At 35.1% G+C, this 18,168-nt stretch overlaps 1 protein-coding gene across 2 annotated transcripts in view; it reads right to left on the bottom strand.

The window, feature by feature from the left end:
- The window catches only part of Orc2 (origin recognition complex subunit 2), a 41,491-nt gene extending 26,286 nt beyond the window's left edge, over nucleotides 1–15,205 (bottom strand). Inside the window, exons 1-5 of one of the 2 annotated variants that reach the window (XM_076865632.2) lie at nucleotides 14,943–15,205; nucleotides 12,250–12,296; nucleotides 10,886–10,989; nucleotides 10,310–10,453; nucleotides 5,703–5,792 (exon numbers count right to left, since the gene is read on the bottom strand). In XM_076865632.2, the coding sequence (XP_076721747.1) occupies nucleotides 5,703–5,792; nucleotides 10,310–10,453; nucleotides 10,886–10,982 (331 nt within the window). In that variant the 5' untranslated portion in view covers nucleotides 10,983–10,989; nucleotides 12,250–12,296; nucleotides 14,943–15,205. The remainder of the gene's footprint in view (nucleotides 1–5,702; nucleotides 5,793–10,309; nucleotides 10,454–10,885; nucleotides 10,990–12,249; nucleotides 12,297–14,942) is intronic. The other variant, XM_076865633.2, reaches the window with a different exon arrangement.
- Nucleotides 15,206–18,168: the final 2,963 nt, after the last annotated feature.

Genomic DNA, 18,168 nt, shown 5'->3' with positions numbered 1-18,168 from the left:
TGCTTAGCACCTTGCCATTTAGACTGGTTTTGAACTCGTGATGGTCCTGTCTCAGCCCCACAAGCTCCTGGATTATAGGCATATGCCATCTCGAGTAATTTTTGTTTGTTTATATTTCTATTAATAGGTATAATCTCACCATCTGTGAAGAACTGTCTTAATCATTTTGGTATCCTCAGTTCTCCATAGTAGAAGGTCCACAAATGATTGCTGAATGGCAGCTTCATTATATGGACTATCAAATACTGCTCTTGAATTATTTAAAATAGTTTCAAGCACTACTAGAAACATGGATATCACTACTTGTCCCTTCATCAAGCCTTTCCTTTATTAAATTCATTTTCCCTGTTACTGTTTACCTTTTACTTATAAATTAAGAAGTATCTATGTATGTCCTGTCCAACCTGTTCACTTTCTAAACTCTTTTCAGTGGCAATCTTCAATGTATCTTCACCCTTCCACTATTACGATCAACATACCTCTACAGTTTCCTAATGAAGCCAGTACCTACGAATCCTTCTCAATACAATGTTACATCAGCAGAGCTGGGTGGTCACAACAGAAACTTTCTAGCTCAAAGAGCTAGAAATATTTACTATCTGGACCTCTAATCAATAAATTCATTCCAGATGAAAGTAGTCAAGCCCTACTCTACCCAGATGTATATCATCACTACTTCACTTTGCCCAAAATTACATTTGTCTTATTCTCTTTTATACAAATCTCCTTCTCAATTTTTCCATACCTGCTGAAACATGGGGTTAGTTCTTTTTTTTTCCCTGGGGCGGGGGTGGTGGGGTGGGGAGAGGGGAGGCAGGTCTCTAATATGTTCCCATAAGCTATTATTTCTTTCATAATGTCCTTTTCACAACTGAAAGGAATACTCTTCATTACATTTCTAAATCTCTGGTCTAGGGCCAAAATTAAATAATGCAATAATGTAACTCTTTTTTTCTAACTTCCTCATTCTAAGCTATACTATTTATTAGCACTCTCAAAGTATGTGATATATAGGCAAGTGCCAGTCTATAAACTTTCTAGTTCATAAGCCTAGGAATTAAGAATAAATATTTAGAAACTTTTATAATTATTTGATATTGCTGCAATATCCAAACTTATGAACACACCAGGAAACCAGTTTGAGTACTGTTAAATGCATGCACATTTAACTCGACACACTGATTGCAACATAAGCTATTTTAAAGTTAATTGTTAACCTCCACACAAAAGTACATAAAATCTGGACTCCCTTTGTTCACCAGAAGAATTTCAATCTACCCATTCATTATATTGCACTGTAGTTGCTTTTGAATTATAACAGCAAAGTTGAATACTCACCCACAAAAGATAAAAATATTTACATTCTAGCCCTTTACAGAAAGTCTATTGACCTCTCCTCTATATTAATCATGAAAAATCATCACCTTTCAATAATTACATATGTTTACATAATTCTTTTCTTGTTCCTATTTTATCCTTGTTCTGATCATATTAAATGAAATGTTATGAACTCCCATTTTTACCCCGTATACAGATAACCCACTTGAATCAAATGTATGAAATATGATATGTCAAGAGCTTTGTAATGTTTTGAACAACCAATTAAAAAAATGTTAATTGTATGGTAATTAAAATAAAAATTAGGGGATATATTTGCTGTGTCTTTTAATTTTCATTTTTCTATCATATTTTACACAATAAATTGGTCTATAACATATTGAAAATTTTAAAATAAAAGTGCTAGGCCCTGAATTTCATCCCCAGCACTACAAGTAAGTAAAGTAAATAAATGAATACTCTTCGGGCTCGCCTCTCATCAGTCTACTATAGGGTCCTACTTAAAACATCTTTTTTTTTGGGGGGGGGAGATATTATTTATTTTTAGCTTACATATTTGTGGAACAATTAAAATAATTTTGATGTATAGTTATAATCTTAGTAGCTAGAAATAAGAAAAAAATGTACCCCAGAATAAATATAGGTAGAAAAATGCAGTATGGGTTCATATAGAAAATATATTTCTTAAAATAATATAATGATGTTTGGAAAAGTAAAGCAAAGCTCAATCTAAGGATTTTTGCATTTTATCCTGTAAAAGGTAGCTATACAAGGTACTTGACCAGCGGAGATACATAATCTATTTATTTTGTTTTTCAAAGAAAATTATGACAAGCCAAGTCAATTATATAATTTGTGGTTCTCCTTGTTCAAAATGAAAGAAAATGCATAACTAAAGGTACTTATAAGGCCTTTTCCTTTTTTTTTAAAGGCTGAATATTCCATCGTGTATATATGCCATACTTGGAGACTTGGGTTGATTCCATATCTTGGCTATTGTAAATAATATTCAATGAACATGGGAGTGCATATATCTTTCCAACATACTGATTCTATTTTTAATTTCCCAGAAGTTACCTCTTTCTTCAAACTGGCTGAACTCCTAACCTCTCTACTTGTACTTTTGTCTTTGCTCTTTTGTTTACATTTATTTTCTCACAATGAACACAGTTTTTACAAAACCTTCCTATCTAACTCTTAATCTATAAGCCTTATATTTAAGTTAGCCCAATTAAATGAAATCATCATTTATACTCAGTAGTAAATGACAGATTATATTATCCATAAAACACTAATACATTCTATTCTATTGTTATATTTAGTATATAAGCAACAATATTTACTGAGTTAAAGAAATTCTTTAAAGAATATCACAACTAACTATAGGTCCTAACTAAGCTTAAGTGAAAGAGTAGAAGTTATCTGAGTGGATAACCAACATGCACATAACTTAGATTTATCTATATATCTAAAAACGTTTAATTTCTTGATATGGATAATAAACAATAAAAAACACATCAGTTAAGGTAAATTATTTTATGAACCATGTTATGTTCAAAATTAGTAATATATTCATCACATTTTTGAGAAAAAGTAAACAAACTGGTAAATGATCAAATTATGTTCAGAAGTGCAGGTTTTATGATTTCTTCCTATAATTCTCTAATCCATGTCAACACTTAACAAGTGTAATTTTTACTTTACCTTGAATGTTGACATGGGTCACTGGCTACAGTGATTGAATAAAAAGACATCACTTAAAATTATACAGAGGTGCTAGGCATGGGGGCACACATCTGCAATCCCTGCAACTTGGGAAGTTGAGGCAGGAGGATCACAAGTTTGAGGCCAACCTCAGTTACTTAGTGAGATCCTGTCTCAAAAAACAAAACAAAACAAGACTGGGAGTGCAGCTCAGTAGTAAAGCACTCATGGTTTCAATCCCCAGTACCAAAAAAACAAAAAACAAAAACAATGGGGCTGGGGATGTGGCTCAAGCAGCAGCGCGCTTGCCTGGCATGCGTCCGGCCCGTGTTCAATCCTCAGCACCACGTATAAATAAAAGATGTTGTGTCCATTGAAAAAGAAAACTAAAAATAAATAAATAAATATTTAAAAAAAGGAAATATACCTAGGTTTATAATTATAAATCATAAGTGCTCTTAATATTACTATTATATTTTACCAAATGGGTAATTATTATTCCCTTAATTTTGGTATTCCTATGTCTTTATATACTGATAAATCTTAATTTTCAAAGCGCTTTCATATAGATTGTTTCCGTGCCTTAAAGCTTTCAAAAATGACGACCTCTCAAAAGATCTAAATACTGTACCAGAATGTTTTAAAATAAGTGACAGTTTAACGGTAATGTTACATGTAATTTATTATAGTGTAGTTCTCTGAAAATCAGCAATTTATATAAACTCATATGGGTGGTAACTTGTTTTAAGAAAAATGTTAGAAGAGACCATTCCTAACAATTTTATGTAAAATTTTTTCTATAATACAAATAAAATTTTCTAAGTACAGTATCAAAGTCTTAATAAAAAATTTAGAAAATCTCTTTGTGTATATATGCACTGGGGATGAAATCTAGGTCCTTGCACAGGGTAGGCATGTGCCTCAGAACTGAGCTACATCCTAGTCCTTTTTACTTTTTTGGTACTGGGAATTAACCCAGGGGCACTCAACAACTGAGCCACATCCCCAGCCCTATTTTGTATTTTATTTAGAGACAGGGTCTCACTGAGTTGCTTAGCACCTCAGTTTGCTGAGACTGGCTCTGAACTCACGATCCTCCTGTCTCAGCCTTCCGAGCTGCTGGGATTACAGGCGTGCACCATTGTACCCAGCCCCCCCAACCCCTTTTTTAAAATTTTGAGATAGATTCTTGCTAAGTTGCCCAGGCTGTTCCTGAATTTGTGACCCTCCTGTCTCAGACTCCCAAATACCTGGGATTATAAGCATGCACTTCCACATCCAACCCTGTGTGATTTGAGTCACTCATCATTTCCTAATTATTTATTAAGCACCTGAGATACATGTCTAAATATTTCAAAATGAACCCCAATATTATGTATAACTATAATACACTATTAAAAAATAACCAGGACCCACTGCTGAACAATTAAAAAGAATATCTGGGAAAAGGATTTGAGATTTTAAAAATATCCCGAGATGGTTATTATGAGAAACTAGAGTTGAAATGCAACTCTTTCTTTTACATATGAGAACATTGCCAACCCAAGAGTTAAGTGACTTGTTCAATGTCAAGTAGCTTTTTGGGGAATTGTAGGATTATATTTGAGGGCTCTTGATTTTCCCACTTCTCGATACATTGTGCATTCTACACATTCACCACTTATATACTATGGAATATCATTAATCATGACCTCCCTCATGTACATACATATCTTGTATCCCAAACTAGATTGTCACCAACATAAGGAATCAGAAATATATCTGTTCTCTGTACCCCCTTCATTGCAGACAATTTAAGGGCTCAGAATATATTTGTGGACTGGTCAATTTATTTAGCTAAACATTTCTGACACTGCACAGCTGCCGTCTTGTTTCTCAGAAGTCATAAAATTCTGACGATCCTTAAATTTTATAGTATGATCAAGTAATAAAAATGGAAGTAGGGCTGGGGATGTGGTTCAGTGATACAGTGCTTGCCTAGTATGCGTGAGGCACTGGGTTCATCACAAAGAAAATTAAATAAACAAAATAAAGATGTTGTGTCCATCTACAACTTAAAAAATATTTTTTTAAAAATGGAAGAATTAAGAATTCTGGGGAACATTCTAGTGATTTTTGGGGGCAACCCACCATTACCCAAGGCATTCACTGACTTTTTCAAGCTTTTAATGTATATGTATTTTTAAAATAAATTTCATTATTATTGTTGGGGGTAGGGAGAAAGAAAGAAAACACCTAGTCTACCTGTTGTGGTACAAAGAACAAAAGAAAACAATTAAGACTGGGTTTCAGCTCAGAATAGAAGACATCTGAACATAAAAAAAACTAACTTAAGCGTGCTTAATATAACATGACATTATTCTTTTAGGAAATGCCTCATTCTCTAAATTTTAGGAAAAGTTTTGGTATCTTTTTTTTTCTTTTTTAATATTTATTTTTTAGTTATAGGTGGACACAACATTTTCATTTTATTGTTATGTGATGCTGAGGATCAAACCCAGCACCCCATGCATGGTAGGTGAGCTCTACCTCTGAGCCACAACCCCAGCCCCAAGCTTTGGTATGTTTTAGGGAATGTAATTGGATAATAACCAAGGGAAATGTGCTTAAGTATAGCTTAGAAAAGACGAATGATTGTAGAAATCAGAAAAGCAACATACCTAACTTAGCCATCTTTTCAGAATGTTTTCTACTCTGAAAAGAATAAACTTTATTTCCAACATCTGTAGCAGAGCCATTTTTCAAGGATTCTGAAAGAGAAAGTGCAACATACATTTAGGAAAAAGGGACAAAATTAATTTATAAGAAAAAAAGAGAAAACTTTAACTAAAATCTTAAAGATTTATACCCCTCACTGCATTGTAAAAGGATGTATCAATATGTATTTACAAATAAAATATTAAAAAATACATAAAGCAGACTAATCCTACTTATATAAATTTTAACACAAAAAAATGCTATTCACAAATACAATTTTTCTCCAGACTGGATAAATTAGTAAACTCTGAGAATTAAGTCAAGTATGTCAAGATGTGTATTGATTATAAGAGGGTCATACTTCAGGGGAAATAATTAATAATGTATTTAAAGGTTGTCTTAATCAGTTTTCTATTATTATTACAAAATATCCTAAGGCTGGGGACTTTCTAAATTAAAAATGTCACAGTTCTGGAGGTTGAAGGACATGGTCCCAGCAAGGACTCAGCTCTGATGAACATTCTCTTGGCTCTGTCACATGGTAGATGGTATCATAGTGGAAGCCCAGGTGAGAAGTAGAAATTACATGGCAAGATAGGAAGCCTGAGAGCAACTCAAGAAACAGGCTCACTTGTTTATAAATGGCTCTTACAAGAACTAATTCAGGGTCTCACAAGAACTACATCCCTTCTGGGGCAGCACCCCCTTGATGAAAGTAACTTACACTAGGCCCTACTTCTTGAAGAGCCTACAACTTCTCAGCATTGCCACACTGGGGATGATACTTCTAATACATGAACTCTTGGGGGGGACAAACCACATTTAAACCATAGTGAAGGTCCCTGCTGAAAAGGTTTTTTGTTTTTAACTCTTTCTAAAGTTTCTGTGTCAAGTATTCCTGTCTTTTAAAAATGCTTTTCTTCTGAATATAATAAAATATTATGTAGAATCATATTATTTAGTATCTCAAATGAGGTAAAAGATGATAGGTGTAATTACCTCTTCCTTGTAGAAAACTCGCTACACTTTAGAACAACATTCTCTACCCCTATGATTGCAAGCAACTAGAAACAAACAAAAATATCAGTTATATTGGTAAGACTGAACTATTCTGTTGTGCATGCCCACAGCCAAACAAAAGCTTCATCTGTTGGACTCAAGACTGTTACATTGGAGAGTTTGTAGCAGTACTGTTAATACCAGAATATACTTGCTATTGTATTTCACAGGGAATAAAGAAAAACTCTTTAGAGATCTGGTTCTAGGTCTGCTGAAATTTGTTTTACTACAATCTAGAGAACCAAAAAGTACAATCTTATCCAGGAAACAGAAAAATATCTAATCTGAGGAGGCCTTTAAACAGGAATATATCAAACAATAACTCTTTTCATAGAACTATTGTAGGTCGTCTCAAATGAAGTAATAAAATATCATAATAAACTACAATTCAGTGAAAGTATTAAAAGAGAATAAAGGAACAAAAACATGTATTCCAGATATATAACTTTCTTTCTGGTACAGATTTTAAGAATTTGTACAAATAGCTGGACTATATCACCTACATGCAAGCCACCCTAAATACTGTTTTGAACTAGATTTATGTGGTCTCTAGCAACAGAGTTTGAGATTATGATACGTGACAGGTAACTGATCTGAAGTGTTATTTTATATAAACCAAAAAACAACACAGAACCTATGATAAGAGTATTTGTCTGTACAACTGGCCAGTACTCTTCAAGTTAAAGAAAGCTAAGAGAACCCACACTAAGATTCTCATAGCTTTCAGTGCATCTCCAATACAAACTCCTGTGACAGTTACTTGAATGGTAGAAAGAATTGAAGGTACTTCATTGTTTTGTCTCCTCCATGCCCACATGGGATTCATTATTTTAAGAAAAAAAAATTTTTGAACAATAAGCATCTTCATTCCTCCCCACAAAAAACCAAAACAGGTTAAAACCAAATCTTTAGGAAAACATACTATGATTAAAGAGTGTAACTTACATAAACTTCAGGAGAATGAAGTTTATGTATGGCAATATATGTCAGAACTTAACAAAAAATGTTCATGCCCAATGGGTATGTGGAGCAAAATCCTTGCTAGCAAGTTCACTAAGGAAATAATAATAATGAATGTACCTAAAGATTCGGTATAGCAATGTAGTAAAAAATTCAAAATAACCACATAACCAACAAAAGGTGACCGTTAAATTATTTCATATCCATATAGATCAGATTCTGCAGTCAATAAAAAAGTGTAAAAATGAATGTCTAATGACAGAATAATGTATCTATGATACACTACTAATTGTAAAAAGCATTTAGGTTACAAACTATTTTATTAAAAAAAAATCCAAGTGTATGTGTGCCCAAGGATGTATAGACAGAAAATACACATCAAAATGTTAACAGTTCCATGTTCTCTAAAGAACCCATTCTCAACAGGGACAATGACACTTCCTCTCCCAATAGGGTTAAAATTAGTTTTTACTGAGGGAGGAGTAGAGGGAAAAAAATCTTTGTTATTAAAGTGGTCTGTGGCCCTCCAAAGAGTCACAGTATATGAACAGATAAATAGCATAAAAGTAGTTTTTTAAGTTCCATGGATCGAAATGATTAGGAGAAAAATAAAATATGAGGGATGACAAAAATTAAGGCAAGCCTTCCCAACAAGTATACAGCAATAAAAGATATTGTTTACGTATATGCAGGGTATCAATCCTCTCAGCCTTTTGAGAATGCCAGTCAGGGCTGGCAGTGAAGGGTAGATTAGGGCCCAGAGGCAACTTCTGGTCTGGAACATCCTCATCCATTTACCCTAGTATGCCTCTAAATACCACATTTTGATGCTGTTATTTATTTTTATTTTTGGTACCAGGAATTGAACCTAAGGATGCTTAACCACTGAGCCATCACCCCAGCACTTTAAATTTTTTATTTAGAGATAGGGTCTTACTAAATTGCTGATGCTGGCTTCGAACCTGCAATCCTCCTGCCTCAGCCTCCCAAGCTGCTGGTATTATAGCTGTGTGTGTACTACTGCACCTTGCCTGATGCCGTTATTATGTGGAGAAAGTTGAAAGAGTTGTTTCTTCAACTACCATTATAATAAGAAAGTTGAAAGAGTTGTTTCTTCAACTACCATCATAATAAGAAATGATTTTTAAGAATTCAGAGGGTTGTGGCTGGGGTTGTGGCTGAGCGGTTGAGTGCTCACCTAGCATGTGTGAGGCCCTGGATTCAATACTTAGCACCACATAAAAATAAATAAAGGTATTGTGTCCAACTTAAAAAAAAAAAAAAAAATTCAAAGGGATGGGGTGCAGCAGTTCAGGAATCAAGTATGTGCTTAGTATATGTGAGGCCCTGGACTCAATCCCCAACACCAAAAACAAACAAACAATAAAAACAAGTTTCTCTTTTGGAATACTGTTTTCAATATTTTCTTATTTTAGCATAATAAGTAATTGAGAATCCAAAATTCTCATCAGAATATGCCCCCCACAAAATACTGATTTTCAAATTAGGAACAAATCGGAGATTCTACCCTACCCACTAAGCCTAATGAAGGGCAGTGGCTCTTTGAGTTGAACTAAATTCACTCTTAAGAATATAGAATGGGGGAACTAAAACATACAAACAGTCATTTAACACTGGAAACTAAACAGGAGCACAACAGACTTAAGTGAGAGAAAGGTAAAAGGTAGTCATGATGGCAATTTATGTGAAATAGTGAAAAATACATGCATGAAGGAAGTAGTTGGCTAGATAGAAGCACAGAGATGACCCAAGGGAAAACAGGAAACCTATGAAAGCAAAGTTCCTCCATTTTTAATATCGTCGAGCTAATGCGTCATGACCAATGATATTGATTTCTTTCCTTATGTTTATTTTTTTAAATTTAATTTTTTTGTAGTTGTAGATGAATAGCATGCCTTTGTTTGTTTATATGTGGTGCTACGGATCAAACCCAGTGCCACACACATGATAAGCAAGTGCTCTGCCACTGAGCTACAGCCCCAACCCCCTTATGTTTATTTTTTAAGTCAGCTTGTGTGGATCTGTGTTCCTTGTGCCCAGAAGAACCCTAACTAAATTATAATATAAGTCTAATTTAAGTATGATCTGACAGGAATTTAATTTAGGTGTTAAAAGAACCACAATATAAAGATGTCTAAGTTGGAATAACACTAGTTCTTAGAATGTTCTTTCTGATTATTTCTGTAGAGGAAATCAAGGTAACAGCAAAGTGACTTGCTTTATAAAATACTTTTAATAAGTTAAAAATGGATGGGGCTGGGGTCACAAAATAAATATCTTAAGAATAACTTTAGAATGGTTGGTCTATGAATTGCTTTTTTCTAAAAATGAATATAAGGCTGGTTATTTAAAAAAAAAACGGAACTGCAGAGAAAAAACTCTTAAGGATATACTTTTCAAGAGATATAATTGTAAACCACCTTTTAACTTGCTAGATTACTTCTGTGTATCCTGCAAAGCAATTTCTGCTGCTAGCAAAAATATGAGTGTGTATCTCCCCAAACAAATGCCTCTCCCCTTAAGCAAATACCTTGAACATTTCTTCCCAAAACTTCCACATAGTTCTGATCCTTTAAGACTTCTTCATCATTTTCCTCCAACTCATATTCTGGCTTCTTTATTATTTTTTGGGGGTTGACTAAAAGCTGAGCTCTGTCCTTCTTTAATTTAGTACCTATATAAATATACAAAGAATTTGAACATGACAGGTATAAATTCTTTCTAAATATTACATTTAAATAAGTAAATAAACTGTACTACTCAAATAATCATTACTTAAAAGCTGGGGAAAAAAATGTCATTCTTCCAGAATTTATAAAACTGAATTGAAAAAAAAAACCTTGAAAGTGTTTGAGGGGTCAAAATAACCTCATCTTTTAAATTACAAAGGGTAGTTATTATTTACTACCACTGAGCATCTCATTTTAGACATGGCCTTATTTATTTATTTAAAATTTCAATTAGAAGTCTGAAAGAAATAAACTAAAAATCAAAACAGTTTTTAATTAGTCTTACTAGATTAAATACTTCATGTTATAAAATGTTAAAGTAGTTTTAAAATAAAATAATCCATAAGCATCTCTTCAACTGTATAACAATTCTGTACCTCCTTCCCTATCAAGAATGTGATTAAGAACATCATCATCTCCCACAAATTGAACCTCCAGCATCTTGTCTTCCTTTAATTCCAGTTTATTCATCATGGCCAACCTAAACAAAAGCAATAAATCAATATGACCAAAAATTCATGCCATCTGCCATATAAATTATACATTCATAGCCAGGCATTATATTACCTATAATCCCAGTGTCAGGAGGATGAGGCAGAAGGAATGCAAGTTCAAGGCCAGTCTCCGCAACTAAGGAAGGCCCTAAGCAACTTAGCGAGACCCTATTTCAAAATACATTTTTTTAAAAAGGGGAACATAGTTCAGTGGTAAAGCACCCCTGGGTTCAATGTCAGTTAAAAAAAAAAAAAATTCATGTAATGAACACATGTATAACATTTTTAAACTCTTCTAAAGTAAGGAGTCAGCCCTGCCACCCCTACAATCCCACCTCTTTAAGAGGTCAAAGCAGGAGGATCACTTGATACAATGAGTTCCAGACCAGCCTAGACAACACAGCAAGACCTCTTCTCAAAAGTAGAAAAAAGGCAAGATATTTTATGCATTATTTTCTATCATTATGTTTGTGATTGTAGGTAACTGAATTCTTTATCTGAAAAATAGGGGAAGAGAGGAAAGATGTCTACAATTTGAGAAGAATCAAAAATCTAACAAGGGTAACTAATATATAACCTCAGGAAAATATTCTGCTTGTAAAGAAAAGACCTAACCTATCTATATAACAACCATATTAACAGAAACGAGGCGATTAACACACAAGATTTTAGAAAAAACAGTGGATTTTACTATCTGTTCACTAGAAAGGTGGAGTCCACTGAGGGAAATCTGATACTTCATTGGTACACCAATCCTTAGTCAAATAACCTTCAAGTACCTCCCTTTACCATCCCCCCAACCCTGCCCCCGATATTAGGGGTCACACTCAGGGCCTCATACATGCTAGGTAAGTGCTCTACCACTGAGCCTCAGCCCATCCTTCTCTTTACTTTTAATACATGCTATCCAAGAAGGTTATGATCCCAACTATGGTTCTCTAGGCATCTTGCAAACTAAACAGTAAATATGAACCTCTCTAGCAACTTATAGTCAAGTATTCACTGAACAAACTTCAGTGTGGCAGGCAAAAGCTTTATCAGCTCTGGCTATTCTGACAAAATTTAGTTTCAAAACTTGAATATTTTTCCTTTCCACTTTCTTAAAAATCCTATTTTTCCTTTTCTTCTGAAAAAGTAACTACCGATTCTCTTTCATGACCTAGTTAGATGCATGCAGACACCTAAATGTTCCTAAGCTTACTTTTGGCAAGTGTCACACTTAAATGTCTTATGTCAGTGTCATTTACCTTAAGCTACTACATGTTCTGCAGCTGAAAAATGCAGTCAGAGTCACCTGTAATTAGAAAAAGAACTCACTCAGGGTCAGGTAACAAGAAAACAAAAGCAATGGGGCAAAACACAGAAATCCTTGAGTTATAAGAAAAACAAGTAAATAGATAATGTTCTTCAAAGTTCTTTTGATGGCAGATAAATGTCAAAATGACTATTACTATTTTAGCTAAAGAGCTCTAGAGACTTGAGTGCATTTGGGTTGGAAAGGTGAGGAAAAAAATTTAAGCATTTATTCTTTGCTAGACATAGTTCTACATGCTTTACATGCATTCTCATTTGATCTTCATAACTCTATGGAGTTATAGTAAAGAACATAAATATTTCATCCATAATTCATATAATAACCACTGCTAGTAAAATATGTCCTCCTGGACAATTTTTTCTAGTAATGATACTGCTTCCTATTCTGGGGAATATGGGGGAATTAGAGAAAAAAGCTTAATGCATTTACATGATATTTGTGTAAGATAAACAGTTTTTTTTTGTTTTTTGAGGAGCTGTATGTCAGGCACTGTATTAGGCACTTTTACATATACCAGTTCATTAAATCTGCATTCTTTCAGGTATAGATTGTATGTGTATAATTTCACCATTCATAGATAAGTAAACTGAGGTAAGTATTAAATTTTCAACCAAATTCACACAGTACAAAAATATTTCAGGGATGAAACCCATCTCTAACCAATTCCTAAATTCCTGATTATCCTATTATACCACATACTTCTACTGCCATTGAATGAAAATCTGTTACCCTTATTCCTTGTTTGACCTCCAGAAACTATCCATAATACATCTAATCATTTTACCACTTTAGTGCTTCTAATATTCAAAAACTTCTATTGTTTTTCTAAGTTTCCAGATCATCAGGTTAAACAACAGTAGTTCTACCACTCAGCCCTCCAAAACATAATCTACATTTTTAATTCAAACAACAGTGTTCTACAAAGGATTTTAATCAGTGACAATGAGCAAATACAATAAAGCAAATGAGTCTGATTAGGGAAAATACAAAAAATAAAAGCAAAAATAAAATCATGCAAAGAACTTTTAGCTCTGCCTTTCATGGCAATCCAAGAAAAAATAAACAGTAAGGTCTGTTATATAATTCTTTATTAGCAAAAACTTAGTAGTTCTTTAGTGGGAGTGAGTTTTCTTTTTTCTTTCTTTTTTTTTTTTTTAAGACAAAGGTTTATTTATTCAAGGGAGAACATGGGCTATCTCAAAAGTTCAAAGCTTTGGAGGTAAAGGAAGGAATACACATTTAAGGAAGAAGGTGGGCCATCTCCAAAGAGAGAAAGGGGTGGGAGGTAAATTAAAAAAAAAAAAAAAAAAAAAAAAATATATATATATATATATATATATATATATATATATATATATATATATAACACAAATATGCTAAGCAATTTAGTAATGCCCTAGGCAATTTTCCTATGGTATGTAAATAAAAAATTACTCAACAGAGAAAGCCTCAGTATTGTTCACAGCCAAATGAATTTATAATTGCCTAATCTAGATTTAAGCCACTTTATGTAGTACAAAGTCACCACAACTGAAATTTCTAGAGCTCTTTCTAACAGTTCCTGAAAAAACCACTACCTAATAATCACACAATAAAATGTAAATATGCTTGGAGGCCATCTATGACCCTTCAAGGCACTGCTTGGTATGTTTATAGGTCAATTATACAGTGGCACAAGTGGTAACAGCAATATACTCTCCTATGGGAGCAAATAAAGGATTTGTTACAATTTTTAAAAAATGTAATCCTTTTAAAGAAAATGTGGTTTAGATTAGCAATTAAGCAACAATTAACAAAGTAATATCCAATAAATTCGGGTTCTAATCTCACCTCCACACTATAGCTCTATCATGAGATCACATGCCTAGTAAAGTGTTCATTAAACGTTCCCTATTATCAGTATTTTTATTTTAAGCTTCAACTTAAGCATACAGGTCTTTTGCACGTCTCTATATTTCATTCCACAGAAAAACTGGTCAATAAGTGACGAATGATACGTATTCGGTGTTCAGAACCACTGCACAATATAATAGAGTAAAGGTAATATTTTTTTCCAGATTGCAATTTAACTAGGGGAAGGTATAATGGTTCTATTATTATTTCAACAGTAAAATGAAAAATAATGTTTCAACATAATTTTAATTTAAAAAGCTCTATCAAAAGATCCTAGTTTATCAACATTTTACAACCCAGCACTGTCACAAGGTGACTGTTCAATTAGTTTGGTTATCCAAGCAGGGATAACATCGAAAGTTCTCCCTAGAGTGGTAGTTTGGGAACACCCTTCTCGATACATTCCTTCTCGAACTGGCTTATCTCACGGGGCACTTTACTACTTTCGTTACAGATCTTTACAGTTTTCTTTCCAACCAGAGGGCTCCGTGAAACGGGAGAAGACTAATAGTCTTCCCAGTGCGAACCTCTCACCCCAGTGGGCCTGAACCTCCCGCCACTGACCAGTTGGCTGCACTCCAACAGCCCCTGGTTCTAGTGCCCTAGGACCATAAAGAGGGAGGTGCAACGATCCATCTCCGAGTGCTGAGGGGAATCCCCGGAGACCAGCTACTGCCACCCAGGACGCGGACGCCTCAGCTTGGCCGCGGGACTGGAAGCACCTGAACTTACCTCACAAGCTCCAAGCTAAGCAGAAAAGAGAGGCAGGCTACTCCGAAGCCCAAAGCCCCGCTTGGTCTCAAATAGGAGCGGCTCTTGCCGCTTCACGACTGATGCACAGAATTCTGTTGAATCGTTGCCGCACAAAAGGAGACCACCCACTGCACGAGAAGCCAACTTCTCTTAAACCGCGCGGGAGAAGGTAAATGCATAGACCCCCGAAGGCCGTCTGGGGGATGGGAGACCTGCGCGCTGCACACCGAATCTCCCGCCCTGCTCAGGGGGAGGTGCCCTGCCAGACCAATAGGAAGCGGAGTTCTCCAAGAACGACGGGTATGTTAACCAGTCGGCGCCTACCAGTAGGCCTTGCCCATCAGGAAATCTGAGGAAAACGAATCCCTAAGCACAATGTTCCGGGGCTTTCCTTTCATCTTTCCGTTTCCGGGGAAAGAAGGAAGTGTCCGTTGGGTCTGAGGAAGTTTGTGGAGGCAACCGGCTGCACGGTTCCTGTATGTCATGTGGCAGTCTTAGTGATTTATCTAGCTATCGTTTTTTAAGGAAAAGGATAATGAAATGGACTCTCCCCCTTTTTTTTTTTTAACTTTGTCTCATTTGGCCTAAAAGGTAGGATCTCGTTCATATCAAGGGCTTGCGGTAGGGAGGAGGGGAGACGTCCTTTTTTCAAAGGTAAAAAGTAGGGCCTGAGTACTGGAAAGGGAGATTGGCTCAGACAGTTAATAGGATGGTAAGGCGCGGAAAATAGAATGAACTGACAAAAAGAAAATGAGGGAGAAAGGGATCCTGGCTAGGATACATACAATATTACTAACAGAACTATGTCGTTTGAACTCATTCATTATTCAAAGCAACATTAGAGTTTCCTGCGTACCCAGAAGACGAGGATACAATATTGAGGTAGACGAACGCGATTTCTCCCTTCACACTAGCTACTACACGGGGAGATGGTGAACGGATAATACTGAGAAACATGCTACAATATGGGAAGTGCAGTGTTTATTGGGACACGTAGCAGCAGTGTCTAATTTAAATACCAGAAGGAGTCAGGAACAAATTCTTTGAAGAAAGAGATGCTTAAGCTACAACCTGATGGCTAAATAAAGGAAAGGCAAATTTTCCACGTAGAAGATCCAAATCAACATAGCAAGTATGTAAAGTGGTTAAGAGTTGGGTCTGTTATTATGGAGGGCTAGTCGGTCCCTGTGGCACTGGTCAAATTTGTATTGAAACGTCATTATATATAGGGAATTTAAGAAGGCTAAGTTAGAGATGGAGTCACACTATTTGGCAGCTATGTAGGGAATTCAGTTGAGAAAAGTGATGGTAGCCTTGCCATCTCAATATTCCATTTTGGTTAGCTGGAGTGAACAACCAAAAAAAAAAAAAAAAAAAAGAAAGAAAGAAAGAAAAAAAGAGCTGGACGTGTAACTCAGTGGTAGAGCACAGTGAATGTTCAAGGCTCTGGGTTCAATCCCTAGCACTACGGAAAAGAATGAGGTAATTTTCTGTGCATTAGAAATATAGTATTTGGTGCCTGTCTTGGTGGCCACACACCTGTAATCCCAGCAACTTGGGTAGGCTCAGGCATGAAGATCAAAAGTTTGAGGACAGCCTGTGCAACTTAGTAAGACCATGTCTCAAAATAAATAAAAGCTAGGGATGTAGTTCAGTGGTAAATTTCCCCTAAGTCCCCAGACAATAAGCAGCCTGTTCCTGGCAAACTGGAGGATTGGCTTAGTTTCTAGATCTTGTCATACTTAGTGGAGGAATTAGAGTTCACAAGGTGAACCTGAGAGGATCTAGACTGTACCACCAGTACAACTGAGTGTCAGGAATAAAAAATCATCCTAAAACAGTTGTGTTGGGGAGGGAGTTATGTGGATAACTAGGAGCTTTAATTTGGCTCCCAAAATACTAGCAATTAGTCATATATGAAATGACCTACCATTTAGTACACACTTGATAAAGGCTCAGTAGGTCATTACTTATATCTAGGAATAGAAGAATGTGGCCTCCAGAACCTACTTTCTAAGTATGTCCTATACCAGAAATAGTGAAACATTGAGCCTCCATACAGCATATGAAAGATGACTTCATCAAGTAAATAGTGAAAGATTAGGCATAGTGAGCCTTAAAAATAGGTAATTAAGAGGTAACTAGCTATAGAAAATAATTCTCAATAGAGCTCTAGTGTGTATAAAAGCCACTATTTAAAAACAGTTGTGTCAGTAGATTTCTTAAAATTCTGATTTACTTTGAGGAAATGAAGAATAGTACTTATCTGACACTATTGTATTAATACTGTTTTTTCTTTAAATTGTTTAAAATGGTTCCTGGCACTCAGTAAAAATTTGGTGTTTAATATGAAAAATCTTTGGACCGTAAAATATGTTGATCTACCTGGATGAGAGCTGGATGTGTGTGGAGGAATAGTGCCTCCACTGTCTTATTAATGTCATGATTGTACTACAGTACCTTAAAGGAAAATGATGTTTACCATCATATTTTTTGTGAATATTCTAGAATTTTGAATGAACAAGTGTAACAACACTTCTAATAAAAAGGACACACTGAAACTGCCAACTGGTGAATCTCATTCTAACAAATGCAGATCCAGTCAAATTCACTTTCAGGCCTCAAGTTTTTTCTTTTGGAAGTGCTAGCTTTTGTATTGATGATGATGATGTTGATAATAATAATAATAATAATAATAATAATAATAATAATACCACCAATGTGTTTTTGTGAAGCTTTGGTCCATAGCAAGGAATAAGAGTCATCAGGAAAAAAAGGCTGAGAGATTTTTCTAGAAAGTCCATATAAAGAAAGGGACAGGAAAAGTGTGCATGGGCCTCAACCCTTGATTAAATTCATGTTGCAGAAGACGACTAAATAATTTTTAGAAAACAATGTGGGAAAGATGAAAAAGGATAATGATGAGAACTGATGGTACAAATGCGAGGAAATGAGCACTTCTATACATTGCATATAAGGGCTATGGTGTAGCTCAGTAGTATAGAACTAGCATGAAAGAAGCTCTGGGTTGGACTTCCAGAGTGTGTGTGTGTATAAAATCTCTATATAGCCATCTACCTACCTGTCTCTGTCTGTCTGTCTGTGTCTCTCATACACACCAGAGTTTATGTAAAAAAAGGGTACTGTTAATAATGTTGGCTCTTCTTTATAAGGACCCATGTAAGAAAATTTTCTAATAAATATT

The sequence above is a fragment of the Callospermophilus lateralis genome, chromosome 9 (assembly GCF_048772815.1).
Source record: "Callospermophilus lateralis isolate mCalLat2 chromosome 9, mCalLat2.hap1, whole genome shotgun sequence".
Lineage (NCBI taxonomy): Eukaryota > Metazoa > Chordata > Mammalia > Rodentia > Sciuridae > Callospermophilus > Callospermophilus lateralis.
Note: the sequence above shows the minus strand (reverse complement) of the source record. Positions and strands in the feature narration are given on the sequence as shown.